Source organism: Lynx rufus, unplaced genomic scaffold (assembly GCF_022079265.1).
Source record: "Lynx rufus isolate CCGP_SWC_20201006 ecotype Redwood Valley unplaced genomic scaffold, mLynRuf1.p SCAF_15, whole genome shotgun sequence".
In the NCBI taxonomy this organism is placed as follows: domain Eukaryota; kingdom Metazoa; phylum Chordata; class Mammalia; order Carnivora; family Felidae; genus Lynx; species Lynx rufus.
Genome location: NW_025814829.1, coordinates 40576473 through 40598791, shown reverse-complemented (window position 1 = coordinate 40598791; position 22319 = coordinate 40576473). Strand labels below are relative to the sequence as shown.

Genomic DNA, 22319 nt, shown 5'->3' with positions numbered 1-22319 from the left:
ACATTATTAAGGGTAAGTATATGTTGATTCTAGAAGGTTTAGTATGCCTTATTAATAGGAATTGGCATATCAAAACATTAGGTAATTCCAGGGGTTTCTGATATACAATAATATTTATTGTCTTCTATGTAGAAAACACTGTCCTGAGTTGGATTCCACCTTTTTAAAAAAAATTTTTTTTAACGTTTATTTATTTTTGAGAGAGAGAGAGAGAGCGAGCAAGCAGGGGAGGGGCAGAGATAGAATCTGAAGCAGGCTCCAGGCTCTGAGCAGTCAGGACAGATCCCAACGCAGGGCTTGAACCCACGAACTGCAAGATCATGACCTGAGCTGAAGTTGGACGCTCAACCGACTGAGCCACCCAGGTGCCTTGGATTCCACCTTTTATATCCAGGACAAATAGTCCTGAGGACACTGATTGTATCACTTCTTAAAACAGGCAGACAGCTGACCTACCACTGTGTTAAGAGGTCTTCAGAGGCCCAACAGGATATTTCTCAAAATAGATGGGAATAATCTTAGAGTCTCTAACTTTAAACCTTTGTACAACTATTCTGTAAGAAAGAATTAGAACTGGTCATCTGGCTTTATCTCCTATGCTTACTATTTAAGTAAAATCACAACAATAGCACTTATTCAGCATCTTTAATTAATTACTTTCCCCTCATTTTCATTTATTTTACTAATGTTTAACCCCACTAATTTGGTCAGTCATTTATCCCATCTGCTCCACTGAAAAACATAGTTTTAAGTGGATTTGGCATTTCTTAACATAAGACCTAAATAGCAGGGAATTTTAATCAAACATGAGATCAATAAATCATTAGGTAGAAATAACCAGCAACAAACAAAGGGCAAATTTAAAGGAATGTTGGTTTTAAATAAAAACAACTCCATAAATAAATTCAAATATTTGTCGTCTTCAAAAGTAATCTTTATATTTGATTGCTTAATTCTGTTATGATCAAGGAGTTTATGATGGCAGATATTTAACTCTGTCACCCAAAACTGGATTTTATTCACTAAAATAAGAAAAACCAACAGCTAGAAATGCTTTGGGATGGGAGAAGTAACTATGGCATCACTCCCCTGCTATTTAGAATAAAAATAAAGGTCCCTGAATTACAAATGCTGGGAAGCATACGTAAGAGCTTCAGATGTGTCAAATAAAATCTAGTTATTCTAAAAATTAAGTCATGAGTGATCTGTTTTCTTCAGTAGCATTAAATGGCCAGGTTAAAACAAATCAGCTAATGCTGGGTAATTCAGTCAGATTAATATGTGGATGCCACATATTTTGTTAACGAATATAAATTTTATTATGTATTATATATAACATTTGATATAAATGTTAAGTTAGAGCAGTGTTTATCAAACTGCAATACAGACAACATAAAAAAGTTTTTACTTATAAAATAACTGTCTATGTTTTATATAATACATTACATATGTCTTATATAAGAAAGGTCTGGTTATAGTCCCTGGATCTCAATCCCTCCCATTAGATTTCATCTTTCCTTCTACTAACCCTAATTTATAAAGTTGATACAGAGAGACCAGGATTAAGTAATCAAGGATAACGTGGGACTCCCAAAAGTTATTTGGGAAAATTACTGGGGGCTCCATCATCTGTTCTAGACATAAATACCGTTTTTTATCTCCTCAATCTTCTTCTTTCATTCTCCTTTCTCCTTTTCTTACTGTTTCCCTTTTTTGGCTTACACTTCTCTCTTCTGTATCACTTTTAAAACGTCTATGTCACCTATTCCTCAAATGTCATAATGTAGTACTTATTGGTAGCATTCAGCCCTAAAGAAGATACCCTCTACTGGAAAGACTATAAAGAACTCATTCAATACTTTTCCCCCCCATCTACTATGTGTCATTGTGATGCAGGTATATATCTAGATATACAAAAGTAAGACAAAGAAAATAAGTGAAGTTTCTTCCTTAAAGGTATTCACAATCCCATGGAGCTGGTTACAAAATAAATTAAAAGAAAGTTAAGTACAAAATGATCACATGGAGGGGCTTCAGGGTGGCTCAGTCAGTTAAGCATCTGACTCCTCATTTCAACCCAGGTCATGATCTCATGGTCATGACATTGAGCCCTGTGTCTGGGCTCTGCACTGGAGGGAGAGCCTGCTTAAAATTCTCTCTCTCCTTCTCCCTCTGCCTTTCTACCCGCTCACTCATTCGCTCCCTCTCAAAAAAAAAAAAAAAAAAAAAAAAAAAAAAAAAAAAAAAATGATGGTACGGAAGGTGAAGCAAGTAAGTCCTTTCATTTTTAATTAATAGGTTGTATTATATTTTTCTCTTACTCAACACAGTAACTGATACACTTGATGACAGACAGGACTAGGGGTGTGAAAAGAGTCTGATAAAGAGGTGCAGTGATATGTGGGAACCCCAATGGGAGAGCAGAGGTAAAGGCAATTATCTAAGGGTAGAAAGGCCAAGACTCAAAGAAAATAGGCGAGACCTAAATAAACACCAATAAACCTCCCCACTCTAGATAAGGACAATATTTATCAGTGGCTAAACACCTTGCACATTGCAGTGAGTTGAGATGTTGAAAAGCCACTTTTTAATGTCATTCTATTCTACACGTGTCTCTAAGAGAAACTTTTGTTTGAACAATTAGCTTAATCTATAAAACAGCCTAAAGAGTGTTATCTTTGTGTCAACTGATGGAGGACCTTTTCTAAATAACCTTTCTAAAAAGCCTCAAGAGGTCAGTCTTCAAAACACACACTAGGAAGTTAATAAAATATTCTTGCAAATGCAAACTCCACATTCTTTGAAGTGGCTAAATCATTAGCAGATCTGAGAAGCTGCTGTGATTAAGGGCTCCTGCTCAGAGGAATCATGTATGGTTACACCAGTAAATGTTTTGCTCTAATGTTAAAATGCCATAAGAAAGTAAATAGGAAAATTCATTTCTAGAGGCTTAATAATATAAAAATATATGTGAATGACAGACTGAAAAAATCCCAAACTTCATGATTATTATTGTGCTTTACAAAAACAGCTCTACAAAATATTTCAAACCAAAGCCATAGGATTGTAACAGAGGTTACTAAAGTTCTGAGGATCATTAAAGCATTTGAAGATGATAAAAATTAACAATCTTCCTTTCCTAAATCCAAGCACAAGTCTCATTTTCCAAAATCATATTCTAAGATGAGGCATGAAGCCCATCCAGAACGTGACCAAGCCCAATGCATCAGTTAGCACTCAATCCTCATTTAAAAACAATCAAAACAGGGGCACCTGGGTGGCTCAGTTGGTTGAGTGTCCAACTCTTGATTTCAGCTCAGGTCATGATCTCACAGTTGAGAGATTGAGCCCCTAGTTGGGCTCAGCACTTAGCCTGGAGCCTACTTAAAATTCTCTTTCCCTCTCCCCCCGCTATCCCCCACTCACACACACTCTCTCTCTCTCTCAAAAAACAACCAAACCAAATATGACAGCTAGAAAAAAAAAAATGTTATCTAAAGAAGAAATACCCTCTCATATAAGAACATTCCCCCCTCTAAAATGTGACAAGTTACTTATAATGAATAGTAACTCCCTCTCCCAGCCCCGCATATGATTCAAAAGATGAAAATAAGAAAACATTATTTCAAACACTTCATCTAAAGCTACCTGAGCTAGAAATCTAGAATTCATTAAATTAACACAGAAGTGCACAGTTTTACATGTTCACTCAAGTGTTAAAATGAATATGCACATTGAGACACGATCTGCTTATATTTTTGGATTCAAGATGCTACCATTTTTCTTTTCTTTTTTTTTAAATAATTTCAACCTTATTTTATAAAGGTGAAACACATAAACATGATTATAAAATCTAGGCAGAGTGCAATTTCCTATGTTCACTCCCCACTTTCCTCTCTGCTTCCAAACCAGGCAGCTCATCATCTACTTCAGACACGAAAACATACTTAAATCACTTTCATTGTTGTTTTGAGTATTAACTTTTGAGTCAAAGCTACACACATTTATGGTATGCTTTGAAGTTGGAGAACATGACCTGTTTAGTTAACTTTGTAGAGATGCCAGTTTAAGCAAACAGATATTTTAAATAATTTTTTAAATATTTATTTATTTTTGAGAGAGACAGAGCATGAGCAGGGCGGGGGCAGAGAGAGAGGGAGGCAGAGAATCCGAAGCAAGCTCCAGGCTCTGGGCTGTCAGCACAGAGCCCAACATGAGGCTCGAACCCACGAACCATAAGATCATGTCCTGAGCCGAAGTAGGACACTTAACCAATTGAGCCACCCAGGTGCCCCTAAGTACACGAATATTTAACAATGCTGTTTGATTACTATAGAAGTAGAACTTCTCGAGAATGTGCCATATGACTCTCCAATTAATTTTTCACTTCAAACGAAACTTTATAACCTTTATATACCAAGCAAAAGGTTTTTGTGATCTTGAGAGTAACCTGATCATGCTTACTAAAGCATAAAATGACACTAGATAGTACAGATCTAAAAAAAAAATTTTAATACAGTTTTGTCTACATGGAAAGAGTACTGACTCTGGTTCTCTAGTGTTTAGATAAAGAAACCATTAACAAAAGTGCTCAAATTGGTCCTATCTACACAAAATGGGAAAGATGAGAAAGAAAAAAGCAATTTCCAAACCAATAGCAAATAAATTAAGTTCACTCTCCCACCCAAGAAAAAAGTATACAGAAAGTGTAAGAATCATCAATATTCCCACCTCTTTTTCAGTTTTTGCAAACTTAGGTATTCTGCTCCCATTATATAACTGTATGGACAACTGCTCCACCAATATTTTCCACCTTAATCAGAATCATGTTTAGAGCATCATTAAAATTGAAATACATATTTTTGAACATTTCAAACTTAACATATCAGCTTTAGGGAGAAAACAAAAGCTAACACTTGTAAATACATTACGGCTGAAAAAGTATTTTCGCATACATCATCTCATTTATTCTGCTAAACAAGGCATCAGGATTCTCACTTAATAAGGAGAGAAACTGGGTTAGAGAGGGGTAAGTGACAAGCCTGAAGTCAACTACAAAGGGATAAATCTGGAACTAGAAGCCCAAACTCTTAGTTTAATAAAAACATTTTCATTCACTTCTTTAACTGAAGGACCTGGTTAACAGGTCACCTTCTCACCGATTCCCAATGTAACATCATGCATGATTTGCTATGATAAAATAGAGTTGAGCTATATTCACTGGGTATGTATCTCAACATCCAATGAAACTACTCGATTTTCACAAGCATCAGAAAATCCTAATAATATGCAGTTACTACAAAGTTGAGTGATCTGTTGGGATGAGCACTGGGTGTTGTATGGAAACCAATCTGGCAATAAATTATATTTAACATAAAAAAAAAGTTGAGTGTATTTTTCAATGTTTAAAAAATATAAAAATCTACCCATAGTAGGCCACCCACAAAATTTTTAACTGAATTTATTTTGATTTACTGTGATTGTTTATTAAAGGTTTTAAGACTACATATACACTTGAAAAATAATTATTCACTTCTATTACATTTTTATTTAAATGCCTATTGTTTGAAGGTCTAAAAAAAGAAAAACATCGCGACTTTAGTAGTTTCCTGTAGATTAATGAATGCTGAAATGAGCAAACTTTTTTATTTACAATGCCCTCTACTGGTAGCAAAAGTGGTTCTAATATATTTATTACAGGAAGTTAGATCAGTTTCTTTAATGCAGTCCCCCCACCATGGGCCTATAAATTCCCTGGAAAGCTTGTTAAAAATATAACTTTCCTCCATCTACAAAAATATCCACAAATATTGTGATTTCACTACAATCCAGAACTCTCTATCTTTAACAAGTTCCCCAACAATTAAGTGGAGAATCACTGGTTTGGTAAGTTATATCAGCATCTGACTTTCAAAGCACAAGAACTTTGTGAAAAGCTTTTGAAAGGTATTATTATGCCGTTTTTACAGATGAATACAGAGGCTCAAGAAAATTTATTATTCCAGGTAACGTGCTAAAAAGTAGCAGAACCACTAATATTTTCTTGTTCCTGGAGGTATTGTGTCCTTGGAGGAAAGAATAACAAAATTATATCATCCTTAAAACTCAAACATTTACTTCTTTAGACACAGCTTATGTAAGTACTACATGCTATAATTTCCCAATCCTGGCTTGACATGAGAATCACCTGGGGAGTTTGTAAAAATGCTTATGCCCAGGTCCCATGCTCAGAGAAGCAGATTTAATAGGTTTAGGGTCAGGCTGGCCACTGTTCTTTGTTTAAAGCTCCCAGATGATTATAGTCAGCCACTAAACCAGTGGTTCTCAGCCTCTGATGTGCAGCGAATCACCGGGAGGACATAGACAACTGGGCCCCACCCCCCACAGTTTTGCACTTGGTAGGGTCTGGCAAGGTTTGAGAATTTGCATTTATAACAAGTTCCAGGTGGTGATGAGGATGCTGATTCTGCCAGTACCTGTTGAGAACCTCGGGTTAAGAAAGTTAACTAGTGCTTCTCAACTTTGGCTACATATTAGAATCACCTGGAGAAATTTTTAAACTCCTGATAGCTGGGCACATATTTAAACCAATCACATCAGAATCTCTGTAGAGAGATTCTGTATGTTTAAAGCTCCTAAAATTAAAAAGGTTTCTCTATAGCAAAGGTTTATAAAACCCATCAATATGTAAATGGATACAGATTGGTTTTGCAAGAGAGTAGTGTAGTATACAATATTTCCAAAGCTTTTGGATTAGAAACCTTTCTGTCTGGGCACATAATTAACAGATCTAAACATGTAGCCTATGGGACAAAGCAGACACTGCTCTGAATGGCCCACAAGACATTCCCCTACAACATCATCTACTGCCAAACCCTTCCTTCCTCACTGCTTATGTTCCTATTAGAATATTAACAACTCTATTGTAATTTTTTTTTTTTTTTTTTGAGAGAGAGACAGCACAAGCGGGTAAGGGACAGAGAGAGGGGGAGAGAGAATCCCAAGCAAGTTCTGAGCTGCCAGCACAGACCCTGATGCAGGGCTCAGACTCATGAAACCTTGGATCATGACCTGAGCCTAGACCAAGAGTCAGATACTTAACTGACTAAGCTACCCAGGCGCCCCTGTTAATTTTCTTTTGTAACGTGACTTCATGATTTCCACGAGCTCTTTGGAGTCAGAGATCACACTGAATTCATCCTTAATGCCCCAGAGCCTGGTATGATGTCAAGGATAACTGGTGCTTGATAAACGTTTTTTGAGTAATTGAATATAGATTGCTATCCCTACTTTCTGTAGAAAAAAGTAGTGTCAAGAATGGCTTTTGTGCAACCTAGAATGTGAAATAGCTTTTGCATAGCTAAAACAAAAATTGAATATTTCTCCCTCATAAAGCTACTCTTATTTAGTATTGCTTTACATTAAAAAAGGGGGGGTGCTATTTGCGCTTAGAGATAATATTTAACTTGCCCTTGGGATCTTCCACCTCTTCAATCCATTAGTAACTTAAGAGTACCAAAAAGCTATTCTTTTTTTTTTAAGTTTATTTATTTTTGGGAAAGAGAGAGAGAGAGAGCGCGCATCCCAAGCAAGCTCCACACTGTCAGTGCAGAGAATTGTGAGATCATGACCTGAACATAGACCAAGAGTCAGACACTTAACTGACAGAGCCACCCAGGTGCCTCCCAAAAAGCTATTCTCAGAATCATTTAGCCAACTGTGATCCAAAAAGTGGTACAAATGCTCTGTGCATTAACAATGAGATGAAGTTTCCAAAAACCCTTAAGAGAAAAGAAAAAAAACTCAAAAACTACTGTTGTTTTAAAAAATACCAAGTTTTTAAAATTTGGACATAATATCAAATCAAATCAGTTTTGAGTTTTTGGTTTTGTTTTTTAATCTATAAAGAAGAGTAGTCTTCTGTTAGCAAGCTGCATGTTGAACTCAGGTCAAGCAATTTTGGTACATATCAAAATAATTGCAGGATTAAGCTTTGTATTCTCCTTTCTTGCCGCAAAAGAAAACATCTGACTTTATGCTACAGTCCATTCTACAGCTTTCTGGCACTATGTTTTCTATATGCTTCACAAATATTTAAAATAATCACATAAATATAAGTCTCAAAGCATCATTAAGATTATGTTGCATCTCAGGTGCCTGGGTGGCTCAGTTGGTTAAGCGTCCGACTTCTGCTCAGGTCATGATCTCACGGTCTGAGAGTTCGAGCCCTGCGTCGGGCTCTGTGCTGACAGCTCAGAGCCTGGAGCCTGTTTCAGATTCTGTGTCTCCCTCTCTCTGACCCTCCACCGTTCATGCTCTGTCTCTCTCTGTCTCAAAAATAAATAAACGTTAAAAAAAAAAAGATTATGTTCCGTCTCAAACTTCTTCATTTGGTGGTACTGTGAGACTGTATTCAAATAGTAACACATATTTGTATTTAAAGGGCAGTGATAATTACCTAAGCATTATTTTTCAACAAGTAATTACTGAGTGCCCATTATACACCAGGCACTGTTTTCACAGCTACAGCTGCACCATAATGAAAATAAAGTTCTTTACGAAGCTTCAAACCTGGTATGTTTTTTCTAGAAAGGAAAAAACTAGAAACATTCTTGTGGTCCAAACTACAAATAGAGAATTCTTTGCAAAGGAGAGGGAAAAGTGAAATCTAAAGGTCATTAGCTTATAAATCTTGCTGAAAGGCTCCCAGCACCTCTGCAAAAGCTAGTCAACTTAGAAGAAAGAGAAAATAAATGAAACTTCAAAATTAATTAGTGGTTACCTCTGAATTCCTTCAAGAATATCCTTCACAGCTGCCATTAACTTTTGAAGATATACAAATGCTTCCTCAAATGATGCTATTTTTGAAGAAGTCAAAGCTGCATTTGAGCCCAATCTTTGAAATACATCCATGCTAAAATAGAGTGGAAAAAAAAGATACTCATAAGTACATATGCATTATTTATTTATTTAATTTTTAAAATATGCACTATTTATTGTAATTCAAGCATTTCCATTTATAATATATAAAATAAGGTAATATTTATAACTCTTCTCTCATTATCCTGATTTATTTAAATCAGAAATAAAAGACACTGACTTGTGAATGTCCAGGCTACCATTCATGCAGAGGATCTAGGTCAATGACTATATGCGTCTAATCTAAAGTAATACTGTAAAAGCTATAGGAATAATGTTTCATATCAAAAGACCATAAGACATGCAAGTAATAGTATTTTTTTAAACATTTACTTGTTTATTTTTTAAGAGAGAGAGAGAGGCAGACAGAGACACACACAACAGAATCTGAAGCAGACTGCAGGCTCTGAGCTGTCAGTGCAGAGCCCGATGAGGGGCTCCAATCTGAGAACCGGGAGATCATGACCTGAGTCGAAGTCAGATGCTTAATTGACTGAGCCACCCAGGCATCCCTGGAAGTAATACTATTGATCTACATTCAGGTCAGTACATAAGTATTGTCAGTGCTCCAGTACATAAGGATGCAGAAAAGATGCAGATTTACCTGTTTGCTGAAACTAGAAGTTATAAATGTTAATATACTTTACTCTGATCATTCCAATTTTAGAAATCTATCACATATTAATAATAATTTTGCATTTGGTAAACAATTAGTAACCATGTAAATGTTCAGCAATATAAAAAGTGCTAAGTAAATAGTGAATTAGCCACCTGACGAAATAACAAAGAACAATTAAAATAATACGCCATCTATACATTAGAAACATAAAGGTATACAAAATTTATTTATGTAACATAACAACCACCATATAAAAAGTCAAAACATATGCTGTAGTGGGTTGAACAGTATGCCCCCCAAATTCATGTTCACCCAGAACCTCAGAATGTGACCTTAAGATCTTAGTCAAACTTCCCAATAGAATAGAGCCTACAGACACCTGGATTTCAGACTTTACAGCCTCCAGAACTGTGAGTGAATAAATTTCTATGATTGTAAACCATCTAGCTTGTGGTAATTTGCTATGGCAGCCCCAGGAAACTAATATACATGCCTAAAAACAAAGCTGGGTGTACATAACAGTAACAATGTTAACTACTGGGTTACCTTTAGGTAGTAGCATTCAAGGGAAGTTTCTCCCCTACTTCACAGTACTTTCCAAAGCACTTTTTAAAATAATTGTGGTAAAATAGGGGTGCCTGGGTGGCTCAGTTGGTTAAATGTCTGACTCTTGATTTCGGCTCAGATCATGATCTCACAGTTTGTGGGATCAAGCTCCACATCAGGCTCTGTGCTGACAGCATGCAGCCTGCTTGGGATTCCCTCTCCCCCTCTCACTCTGCCCCACCCCTGCTCACATTCTCTCTCTCTCTCAAAATAAATAAAATTTAAAAAAAAATTGTGGTAAAACATAAAATTACCATTTTAACAATTCTAAAGTGTTCCAAATTCAGTGGCATTTGGTAGTTCACACTGTCTGCAACTATCACCACTATCTAATCAAGACTATTTTCATCACTCCAGAAGGAAATCCTGTATTCATTAAGCAGTCATTCATCATTCCTCCCTCCCCCCAGTTCCTGGTAACCACTAATCCATTTTCTATCTCTACAGATTTACCTACTATGGATATTTCAAATAAATGGAATTATAAAACACGTGACCTTTGTGTCTGGCTTCCTTCAATTAGCATGTTTTCAATATGCATTCACGTCATAATGGATGTCGATACATTATTATGACTGAGAAAGATTCCATTTTAAACATTAACATTTAACATTAACATTTAAACATTAACATTAGCATGTTTTCAATATGCATTCACATTATAATGGGTGTCAATACATTATTATGACTGAGAAAGATTCCATTTTATAGATACAAACATTTTATGGCAGGCCACAGTTTGTTTATCCATTCATCTGTTGATGGGCAGTGGATCTGTTGTTTCCACTTTGGCTATTGCAAATGGTTGCGAACATTCATATGTAAGTTTTTGTTTGAACACTTGTGTTCAGTTCATTTGGGTATAGCTCTGTGAATGGAACTGCTGGGTCACATGGTGATTATATATTTAATGCATTGAAGAACCAAAAAATTGTTTTTCCACATTCGCAGAAGTGATATATGAAAAAGGTGACCATTTTGACAGGTCTGCAAAAGGGAAAACTTAGAAAATCTAAAGAAATGCAATTGTTAATAAGTACAGCTTTACCTTTCCAAAAGAAAAAGTATTTCAAAGCATAAAATACATAGGGCCTACCAGACCTTCAAATGAGCATCTCTACATGAAAGGCTCAAGCATGAATATATTGGAAAATTATACAGTGACTCTGGTACACAATCAGGCATGAGAAGCAATGAAGTGGGCTTTAATAACCATGCGCTGATAAAGCAATATAAGCATTTTTCATGTACTGAAATACTACAAAGTAAAGTCTATTACACAGAAATTACCCAGAATTCTAACATCCACCACAAACGTATATATATTATAGGTCAACTCCAAGGTAAAAAAGTACTCAATTGTTTTGTTTTTATTTTTTAATTTTTTTTAACGTTTTATTTATTTTTGAGACAGAGAGAGACAGAGCATGAATGGGGGAGGGGCAGAGAGAGAGGGAGACACAGAATCGGAAGCAGGCTCCAGGCTCCGAGCCATCAGCCCAGAGCCCGAGGCAGGGCTCGAACCCACGGACTGCGAAATCGTGACCTGAGCCGAAGTCGGACACTTAACCGACTGAGCCACCCAGGCGCCCCATGTTTTGTTTTGTTTTTTTAGAGAGAGAATGTGTGAGCAGGGGTGAGGGGCAAAGGGAGAAGGAGAAGAGAATTTCAAGCAGGCTCCACGCTCAGGGCAGAGCCCAACACGGGGCTTGATCCCTTGACCCTGGGATCGTGACCTGAGCCAAAATCGGATGCTCAACCAACTGAGCCACACAGGCGCTGCAGTATTCAAATATTTTCTAAATGAAGAGAAGATTAAAGCATCTTACAAATGGCTTTAATCTATTTTATTTTGAAAGTGATAATTTCTGCCTAGCATATATGGTAACTTTCAGCTAACAAGAATCTCTGATTAGCCAAAACATTACAAATATGTTAAGACTGGACAAAACAAACACACAAAACCTTTGCTTTATAAAAAATACAAAATTCCAAGGACTAAAAATGGGCCCTCAATCTACAGTGTTGTAAATAGAGAATAGACGGTTAAGAAGAGTGCTCCTATTCCTTTGCTGCTAGGACAGATGGTATTAATCTAAAATAACAGTCACACTGGACCCTTGAACCAAAATCACACTAAACCGCATACAGTATGACTGGCAAATTATATAATATATATAAAATTATATAAAGGTTATGGGTTTGGGAGAAAGTATGGGAGAGACTGTTGGCCTACTTTAAAATCAGTTGTTTTAAATTATTTTTTAAGTTACTCCAGCAGCATTTATTTAAAAAAAAATTTTTTTTAACGTTTATTTATTTTTGAGACAGAGAGAGACAGAGCATGAACAGGGGAGGGTCAGAGAGAGGGAGACACAGAATCTGAAACAGGCTCCAGGCTCTGAGCTGTCAGCACAGAGCCCGATGCGGGGCTTGAACTCACTGACCGCGAGATCATGACCTGAACCGAAGTCGTCCGCTTAACCGACTGAGCTACCCAGGCGCCCCTAACTCCAGCAGCATTTAAAGAACTACTCACAACTGGTCTCTATCTTTTCATTTTACCAGGAACATAGTATTTCATGTGTATCAAAGGAATAAAAGCATTTCTTCCTTTCTTTAAAAAAATGTTTAATTTTGAGACAGAGAGAGAGCTCACGTGTGAGTAGGGGAGAGGCAGAGAGAGAGTGGGACAGAGGATCTGAAGTGGACTCTGAGCCGACAGCAGCAAGCCCTATGTGGGGCTCGAACTCACAAACTGTGAGATCATGACTTGAGCTGAAAAGTTGGGACACTCAACCGACTGAGCCACCCCGGCGCCCTGCATTTTTTCCTTTTGAATAAAAATATTTATCTTCCTTTTCAAAAAGCCTTATATGAATTTTCCCTAATCCAAAATGACATTTTCTTAGATTATTTTAAATTTTACTAAGGCTTTAGGGGTGTCTGGGTGGCTCAGTCGGTTAAGCGTCCAACTTCAGCTCAGGTCATGATCTCATGATCCAGGCGTTTAAGCCCCATGTTAGGCTCTGTGCTGACTGCTCTGAGCCTGGAACCTGCTTCTGATTCTGTGTCTCCCTCTCTCTCTGCCCCTTCCCTGCTCATGCTCTGTCTCTCTCATTCTCAAAAAATGCATAAATGTTAAAAAAATTTTTTTTAAATAAATTTTACTAAGGCTTTGTATCCTGCTAATTTGTTCAGCCAATCTAGGTGGCCTTCACTGGTTTTTGACGTACATGGGAAATGCCTCTCATCAAGAGTTCACATCTGAATCACCGGGAGAGATTTTTTTTTTTATGCACTATTGCAGTGTCAGCTCAGTCTTAGCAGACCGAATCAGAACTTCTAGGGACAGAGCCTAGGCATATATATTTTTAAAACTCTCCAGGTGAATCTGATTGCATCCCTATTTAAGCATCACTGTTTCTAAAGCACCGAGTTGGTAAAAGCCTCTCAGTAAGGTAATCTAATGCATTCAACTCACAACCCAAACACTAACTGTCCAATGAATAACAGCAATGATGGAAAACCCTAGAATTCAAAAATTCTTAGAAATTTAGTACCTGTTCTGATATAATGTTGTCCAAACATTCTCTAGGGTAGACCAGATTGTTTGATGCCTGTTGGGCTGGGGAAGATGAGAACCTGAGAAAATGGTGACTTCTTGGTTATTAGATTTCATTAACGAGGTATCTTCTTGCTTTTTACGCACTGTAGTTTCTGAAGGATTTTGCTTAAGTTTTGCCTTGACCTGGGGAAATAAGAATTAATAAATTTCAGCTAGTCCTTCATCAGTAAATGAGAGAAACAGAATGTCAATTGTGCTTACATTGTTCTAGCTTTCCGAGAAATGCTGACTATTCTTTGTCCTTGACTGTGTACACAATATTCCCATCTAGGCATCAGAGCTAGAAAAAATATTTTCCTTTTCCACTTATATCAAACAATATTTCCAATGTGTTTATTACAGTGACATCTCTTTTTTTAATTTTTTTAAACGTTTATTCGTTTTTGAGAGACAGAGTGTGAGTGGGGGAAGGGCAGAGAGAGGGGGAAACACAGAATCTGAAGCAGGCTCCAGGCTCTGAGCTGTCAGCAGCAAGCCTTATCTGGGGCTCGAACCCACCAACCATGAGATCATAACCTGAGCCAAAGTCAGACGCTTAACCAACTAATCCATCCAGGCGCCCCTATAGTGACGTTTCTTAGCTAACATGCTAATATCAACTTAAGAATACTGTTTGAACACTTTTACATGTATGGCATTAAACTAGACAGAGAACACCTAGGATACAATGATAAACATGTGTAATCAAGCCTCCAAGCACCTTACAATCCATTAATAAGAATGTGATTGCAAAGGGCTATTATTAAAAAAAAAAAAATCAGAATGGCATGTAAATCTTATGCCACTGAAGAAACCACTGAAGGTTTCTAACTTAGGAAGTGACAGATTCAGGACTGTACTCTAAGACAAATGGGAACATAAGAAAGTAGAGGCATGAAGACTGGTCAGAGGCTACTAAAATGATTCAGAAGAGGAGTCCTAAGAACTTGAATTAAGTAGGAAAAGGCAGTAAAAGAAAAAGAAAAACTTTTGCAAGAAATATTTATTTTCATTTTAGAGAGAGAGAGAGAGCACGAGTGGGGGAGAGGGACAAAGGGAGAAAGAGAATTTTAAGCAGGCTCCATGCTCAGTGCAGAGCTAGATGCGAGGCTTAATCCCACGACCCTGGGAGCATGACCTGAGCTGAAATCAAAGAGTTGGACACTCAAGTGACTGAGCCACCCAGGTCCCCCATGCAAGAAACATTTTTAAAGACTTGGCCAGAAAGAGCTAGAATGTATTAAGCTAAGCAGAATAACTCAATCAGAGAAAGACAAATATGTTATTTCACTCATATGTGGAATTTAAGAAACAGAACAGATGAACATGGGGGAAGACTGGGGTGGAGTGGGGGTGGAAAGAGGAGAGAGAAAAACAAACCACAGGAGGCTCTTAACGATAGAGAACAAACTAAGGGTTGATGGAGGGGAGGTAGTTGGGGAGATGGGCCAGATGAGTGATGGGTACTAAGGAGGGTACTTGGGATGAGCACTGGGTGTTATAGGTTATAAGTGATCAATCACTGAATTCTACTTCTGAAACCAATATTGCACTGTATGTGAACTAAAATTTAAACAAACAAAAAAATACTACGGCTTCCACTAGAGCCTCCAGGAAAGGAGACTGCTGGCTGTATGCCCTAGGCATGCATTCCACTGTTCCAGTCTACAGGGCCTCTGCATTCCCCCTCCCCTACCTTTACAACTCCTCCACCCAATGCAGTCCCTAGACAAAGCCTTGGGAGTATAACAGGGAAGCTCAAAACAAGGCTCCAGGGTATGACAGTCCTGCTAATGGCTGTCACCAGTATCAGACTGTAGCTGTTGCTCAGGTACAGATTAGTCTGAAGGAATGTGGAGCCAGCTCCCACTTAACACCTGTGTCTGCTCTAGTCTCACAGCTTCTAAGATGGCAGTATATCCATGGGTCACCCCTGTGAAATCTGGCCACATGTCTGGTGTTGGCGGAGACGAATATGGCATCAAGGCCTCACTTCTGTTCTAGGAATGGATGGTTTGGGGACGTTGGCTCCTGTGTAGGCGGAATGGAGATGACACTTGTGGAAATTTGCAATGTTTTACAGAATTTTAAGAGCTGACAATTCTCTTAGCATTCTTGTCCTGGACTTCTCAAATTGGGGTAAGTAATGCTATAAGCAAAGTTAGATAGATTTGGCTAAAGTCTAGATTCAGGGAACAGGGAGACTCTAAGATTTTTTGAATCTGGATGCGTAGAAGAATAATGGTACAAATAATACAAATATAAAGTGTCCATAAAGTAGAAATAGATCAAACCCCCCTTGATTATTATTTCTCCAAAGAATATAAAGACACAGTTTTATTCAGTAAAAGTCAAACATATAAACACATCAACACATCACAGATACATGTGCAAGAAGTGATGAAAATGCTATTTTAATATGCCACATTCACTGCAGTTTTAAACAGTACATTAAACTATGCCTTGATGATGAAGGAAAACACACTGAACATGTCACATAGTGCAATAGCAGTAAGCCATTTAATGTATATTTATCTGTATTTCTGGATTTTTATGGCCACCTGCAGTAAAGCCAAGAAGGGCTGGTTACAGAAAAGAGGAGAAACAGACTACAAGTTTGTGTTCAGAATGTTGTCTGTGAAGAATAAAAAGACATTTAGGGTAGAGATAGCTAGCAGGTAATTGGATATGCAGATCTGCAGCCTACAAGACACAGTTGGGAACTGTTCTCAAGGGAGACAAACCTCTGAAGTAGATGAGATTGTTAGGAGAGAATACAGCAAAAAAGAAGGACAAGGGTAGACGAATTGAAGGAGGGAGGGAATTAGCAAAAAGAAAAAAAGAGATCAACGAGATAGGGGAAGAGTCAGAAGTATTCAATAGCAATAAAAGCCAAAAGAGAGAAGTTTCAGGAAAGAAAGGGTAGACAACATCAAGTGCTGAAGAAAGGTTGAGAAATGAGAAAGAGTAAGAAAGAGTGAGAAAAGGGTGCATTTGATCATTAAGAAGGAAATGATAACCTAATTCACTTACCAGAGTGTGGAGGTAAAATTCTACTTGTGAAGGATTAAGGAAGAAGTGAGTGAAGAAATGGAAACCATGGTTATAGATTGCTCTTTAAGAAGTTTGGTGGTTGACAGAAAGAGGTAGTGCAGTAAATAGCATGGACAATGAAAAATATTTAAGCATATTTTATTTTATTTTAGAGTGCGCACACACACACACACACACACACACACACGAGCAGAGCAGGGGAAGGGGCAGAAGGAGATGGCTAGAGAGAATCCCAAACAGCACTGAGAGTGGAGCCCTATGAGGGGCTCGATCTCCTGACTGTGAGATCATGACCTGAGCTGAAATTAAGAGTCAGATACTAAACCAACTGGGCCACCCAGGTGCCCCTAAGAATATTTTAAATATTTATAATAATGATACTGAGCAGAATAAACTGCTATACTATTGATTCAAATAATTTTTTTAAAATATCACCTTGGGGGAGGTGTGCCTGGGTGGCTCAGTGGGTTAAGCATCTGACTCCTGATTTCGGCTCAGGTCACGAGCTCACAGTTTGTGGGTTTGGGCTCCCATGTTGACAGAGTGGGGCCTGCGTGGGATTCTCTCTCTCCCTCTCTCTCCACTCCTCCTGAGCTCACCTAAAGCAGGGCACAAGCTCACCCAAAGCTCGTGCTCATCCAATGTGGGACTTAAACTCACCAACTGTGAGATCATGACCTGAGCAGAAGTCAGAGGCTGAATGACTGAGCCACCCAGTCATTTTTTAAAAATGTCTATTTATTTATTTTGAGAGAGAGAGAGTAGGGGAGGGGCAGAGAGAGGGGGAGAGAGAATCCCAAGCAGGCTCCAGCACTGTCAGCACAGAGCCTGATGCAGGGACTGATCTCATGAACTATGAGATCATGACCTGAGCCGAAATCAAGAGTCAGGTGCCTAAGTGTCTGAGCCACCCAGGTGCCCCTGTATCTATTATTTCAAAGATTTTATTTTTTTAAAATAATCTCTCTACCAAACGTGGGGCTTGAGCTTACAACCCCAAGAGTCGCATGCTCCACTGACTGAGTCAGCCAGGCGTCCCAGAACTCTGCATCTATTAGCTCTTTTAATCATCACAACTACCCTATCAAACAGATACTATGATTATCCATATTTTATAACTGAGACATAGAAAGGGTAAGTAACTCATGCAAGGTCATACAGCTGGTAAGACTCACAAACAGGACTTGACCTTCAGCAATCTATGAGATTATGATCTCTCTCCAAAATAAAAGTAAATGTTACCCTTTTCTATCTTTGGGTGCAGGAAGACAAAAAGAAAAAGTTATTCTTTCTGGTTTTGCCTGTTTACATGAATCATGAACTATAACATATACATGAATGAAAGACATATTTTGTTCTGAGATATGTTTCTTAAATCATCACATGCTGCCTCTTTTCCTCAGTTCTCAAATAGTGATGTGTGCAAGTATGTAGATGGATTCCTTTATCAAACACCTACATAGCACTCACTCTGTGTGAGGCACTAAGTGCTTTACAAGTATTAATGTATATTTAATTCTCGTGACAGTTCTGAGACACAGATTATTATATTCATTTTACAAAAGAAGAAATTAAGGCTCAGAGGGGTTAAATAACCAGAGGTTAAAGACATAACTAGCCAGGATGGGGATCCTGAGGCATATAGGTCTAAAGTTTAAGAAGACTGACTTTCATGATTCTAACATCCTGGCAGAGCAAGCCTTATTTATTTATTTATTTTTTGATGGTTGGAAGGCTTATAAAAGAATACTGTAGGGGCACCAGTTCGAGCCACATGTTGCATGCAGAGATTACCTAAATAAATAAATAAACTTAAAAAAGAAAAAAGAAAAATGTATGTCTCCTTTTCCTGTTCCACCTCATTTATATAAAAATCTCGAAAATAATCCTTTTGGTTAACTTTCCATTTTGTTTTCTCACAAGCCTTCTCAGAAGCAAACAAATGAATATCCCTATTTTCCTAATTTTCTACATTTGGTAAATAAAGTTTGGGGGGGATTATTTATTTTTTTAATTTTTGTTGTTGTTGTTATTATTATTTTACAGTTACTGTATTCAGATACCCTATCCCTGGAGGTAATCTATTTGTTGCTCAAGTTACTGAGACAGGACTAAGTATTTAGGTCATATACCAAATAAATCTAATGCACTCTACAAAACAACTCCTACCATAAGTGTATTTTACTTTAAATATTTAATTTTATTTTAAAGTAATCTCTACCCCCAATGTGGGGCTCGAGCTCATGACCTCGAGATCAAGAGTTGCATACTCCACAGACAGAGCCCACCAGGTGCCCCTGAAAGTATATTTTAAAAGCCCAAGCTAAATCACAAAGTTCCTGGCTGACTCAGACAATGAACTGTTTCTAAACATGAAAATAAAGGAGAAATGCTTCAGAGCTCTAATTGTGGAAACATCACAGGTTGTTTCCAGCAATCACATTAATGCCAGGTGTTAAGGGAAAAGCACTAATGAGGATATAGATTCTTCACCAGTGGCCTTCATGAATCTCTTGCTAATGTAGCAACTGGAAAATCAGGATCCAGGAATAAATAACAATTCAATATTTTTAAACACTCAGTGGGCAACATATAGTAGGCATACCATTATCTGATAAACAGCACTAAATTTTAACACCACATTTTCATGGTAACTCCCATCTCTAGGTTTCCAATTGATGAAAGGAACTTAAAACTTGACATTCATTATTATTTTTATTTCAATCAATCCTATTTTTTTAAGTTTTCAATAATCTTAATCCAAAGACTGATAAGCCTATGAGTATCCTGAACGTTCCATCTTGTTCACTATGTTTGTTTCACTAAAGATAGGGTTTAGGGCTCAGTTCTGTGATGGGAGAGGATAATGTATTTTTCCCTACACAACTCCAGTCACAGATCAAGCTGCAATCCCCTAAATTCACAGGTCCATTCTTTCCTACCAATAATTCTCGAAGTCACATTTGCCATGGAAAAATACAAGTACCAATATTTTGGTCATCTTAACCCAAAAGATAATTTCACCCCTTAAGTCAATTCTTTCCATAGGAATTATCACATATTTCTTATTAGTTTATTAAAAAGATGCTTCTTTTACTTCATGAGATATTCTCTTAAGCAAGTATGTTCTTTCCTTACTGGTGATGTACAAAACACATACTACACCTAAGAGGATGTGTTGTATAACTTGTAATAAAAATTGCTTACTTTCCTTCAATTCACTTAAGATATACCTACTCCCTTAGTGTGTTCAAGTAAGTTACAATTAAAATATCCTCTATCTCTGTTATCTGCTAATACATTTTTAGAACACATGTAATTAGCTCCTCTAAATGGCATTCCAAAGGTAACTTACCTCTGCAAATGTCTGGAGTAGTTTGTTAACTTGAGCAAAGGCCTGTGGAAGAATACCATCATAATTTGACCTTGTACTGAAAGCATGTAACAAACTTTTAGAATCCTGAAGCAGAAATTTCACTGTTGTAAAATCCACTGCCTTGTTAGCTGGTAACAGAAATTAAGAAGGAAAACATATGTAAGAATGAGTATACAGTATAAAAATGTGTTTTGGAAAGCCAATCTAAAGTTAATTATGAAACTTAAGAAAAGTATGCATTTACACCTATACCCTACTCCTAATTTATTTCTTGGGTGTAAAAAACATTAGAATTAAATTTAGCTAAAGACAAAGTTCTTGGAGTTGATCCAGGTATTCTGGATTCAGATTCCAGGAGAACCCTCAACATAGTAAACTTTAAAGTGAAAGAACATTATACTTTTCAGAAAAGAGAGATAATTACCAAACAAGTTAAACTACAGATTTTCAAAACTGAGGTTGTTTCATATACAGATTGCTATGCAGGCATCAGAAGAGTCACATTTTCGGGGTAAGCAGGTAAGTTACATGCAGTCCCTCTCATAACCAACTTAGTTAATCACATAGAGATTTAACTTCAAATTCCATTACATCAAATGTAATACTAGATTTATTGAAAATAACATTTTCTCTCTTCGCTCAACACAACTTTAGCAAAAATATAAATAATCTGAGTAACAGCTGTGGGCAAGATAAGCCAGCAGTATTTTTTTCCTTATAAATTAGCAAAGTGAGTTAATCTACAAGAAATAATTTAAAGGTATAACAATTTTCTCTCAACTAAAATTACTTACATTAAGTTCTCAGAGGTGGTGACAATAATTTCAAAGATTTTAAAAGTTATGAGCAATGAAGTTAAGCAAATTTCTAACAACATCAAAGCCCAGAACTGAAAAATTCTTTCCTTATTAGGGTAGAGTGCCATATATAATATACATGTGCCATATATTATATATATATATAATATACGTGTGCCATATATTTTATATATATGTGTATATATGTGTGTGTGTGTACACACACACACACACACACACACACACATATATACACACACACATACTTTTCAAAGCCATTTAAAATAACCATGCTACAATGTATTTGTTTTGTTTCCTTTTTTTTTTTTTTCAACATTTATTTATTTTTTGGGACAGAGAGAGACAGAGCATGAATGGGGGAGGGGCAGAGAGAGAGGGAGACACAGAATCAGAAACAGGCTCCAGGCTCTGAGCCATCAGCCCAGAGCCCGACGCGGGGCTCGAACTCACGGACCGCGAGATCGTGACCTGGCTGAAGTCGGACGCTTAACCGACTGCGCCACCCAGGCGCCCGTTTTGTTTCCTTTTAAGGTTCTCCGTTTCAGAGAAACTTGAGAGACCAGTATGGTTTATATTCTGAAACACCAGCATGGTTTTTCACTGGTACTATGAGTTTAAAAAAGTAAATAGTTGCTCTGTATCATTTATGTAAGTATTTGCTTAGAGTGGTGCTTGGGTGGCTCAGTCAGTTAAGCATCTGACTCTTGATTTCGGCTCAGGTCATGATCTCATGGTTCACGGGACTGAGCCCTGTGTGGGGCTCCTTGTTGACAGCGTGGAGCCTGCTTGGGATTCTCTCTTCCTGTCCCTCTCTGCCTCTCCTTTACTCACACATGTGTGCTCACTCACTCTCTCTCTAAATAAATAGGCAAACACACATTTAAGGGGTGCCTGGGTGGCTCAGTTGGTTAAGTGTCCAACTTTGGCCCAGGTCATGTTCGAACAGTTCCTGACTTTAAGCCCCGGTGTCAGGCTCTATGCTGACAGCTCAGAGCCTGGAGCCTGCTTCAGATTCTGTGTCTCCCTCTCTTTCTGCCTCTCCCCCACTCACACCCCGTCTCTCTCTCTCTCTCAAAAATAAACATTAAAAAATACTTTTAATAAAAAAATAAACATTTAAATAAAAATAAATTAATTAATATAAAAAACAAAAACAAAAACAAGTATTTTCTTGGAAATTACTGAAAAATCAAATAAAAATCAAAAGTAGATTTAATTAATTAATTATACAATATTCAGAAGTTCTAATCTAATGTGATGGCTATAGCCAGGCTTCTGGCTTCCCCTTTATCAAATAAAACAAACAAGTATATTTCCTTA

General features: G+C 37.4%; 1 protein-coding gene across 1 annotated transcript in view; it reads right to left on the bottom strand.

Annotated features, from left to right (window-relative positions):
- The window catches only part of SWT1 (SWT1 RNA endoribonuclease homolog), a 101538-nt gene that overhangs the window by 33187 nt on the left and 46032 nt on the right, over positions 1-22319 (bottom strand). Inside the window, exons 14-16 of the mRNA XM_047076904.1 lie at positions 20161-20309; positions 13708-13895; positions 8783-8914 (exon numbers count right to left, since the gene is read on the bottom strand). Coding sequence (XP_046932860.1) covers positions 8783-8914; positions 13708-13895; positions 20161-20309 — 469 coding nt within the window. The remainder of the gene's footprint in view (positions 1-8782; positions 8915-13707; positions 13896-20160; positions 20310-22319) is intronic.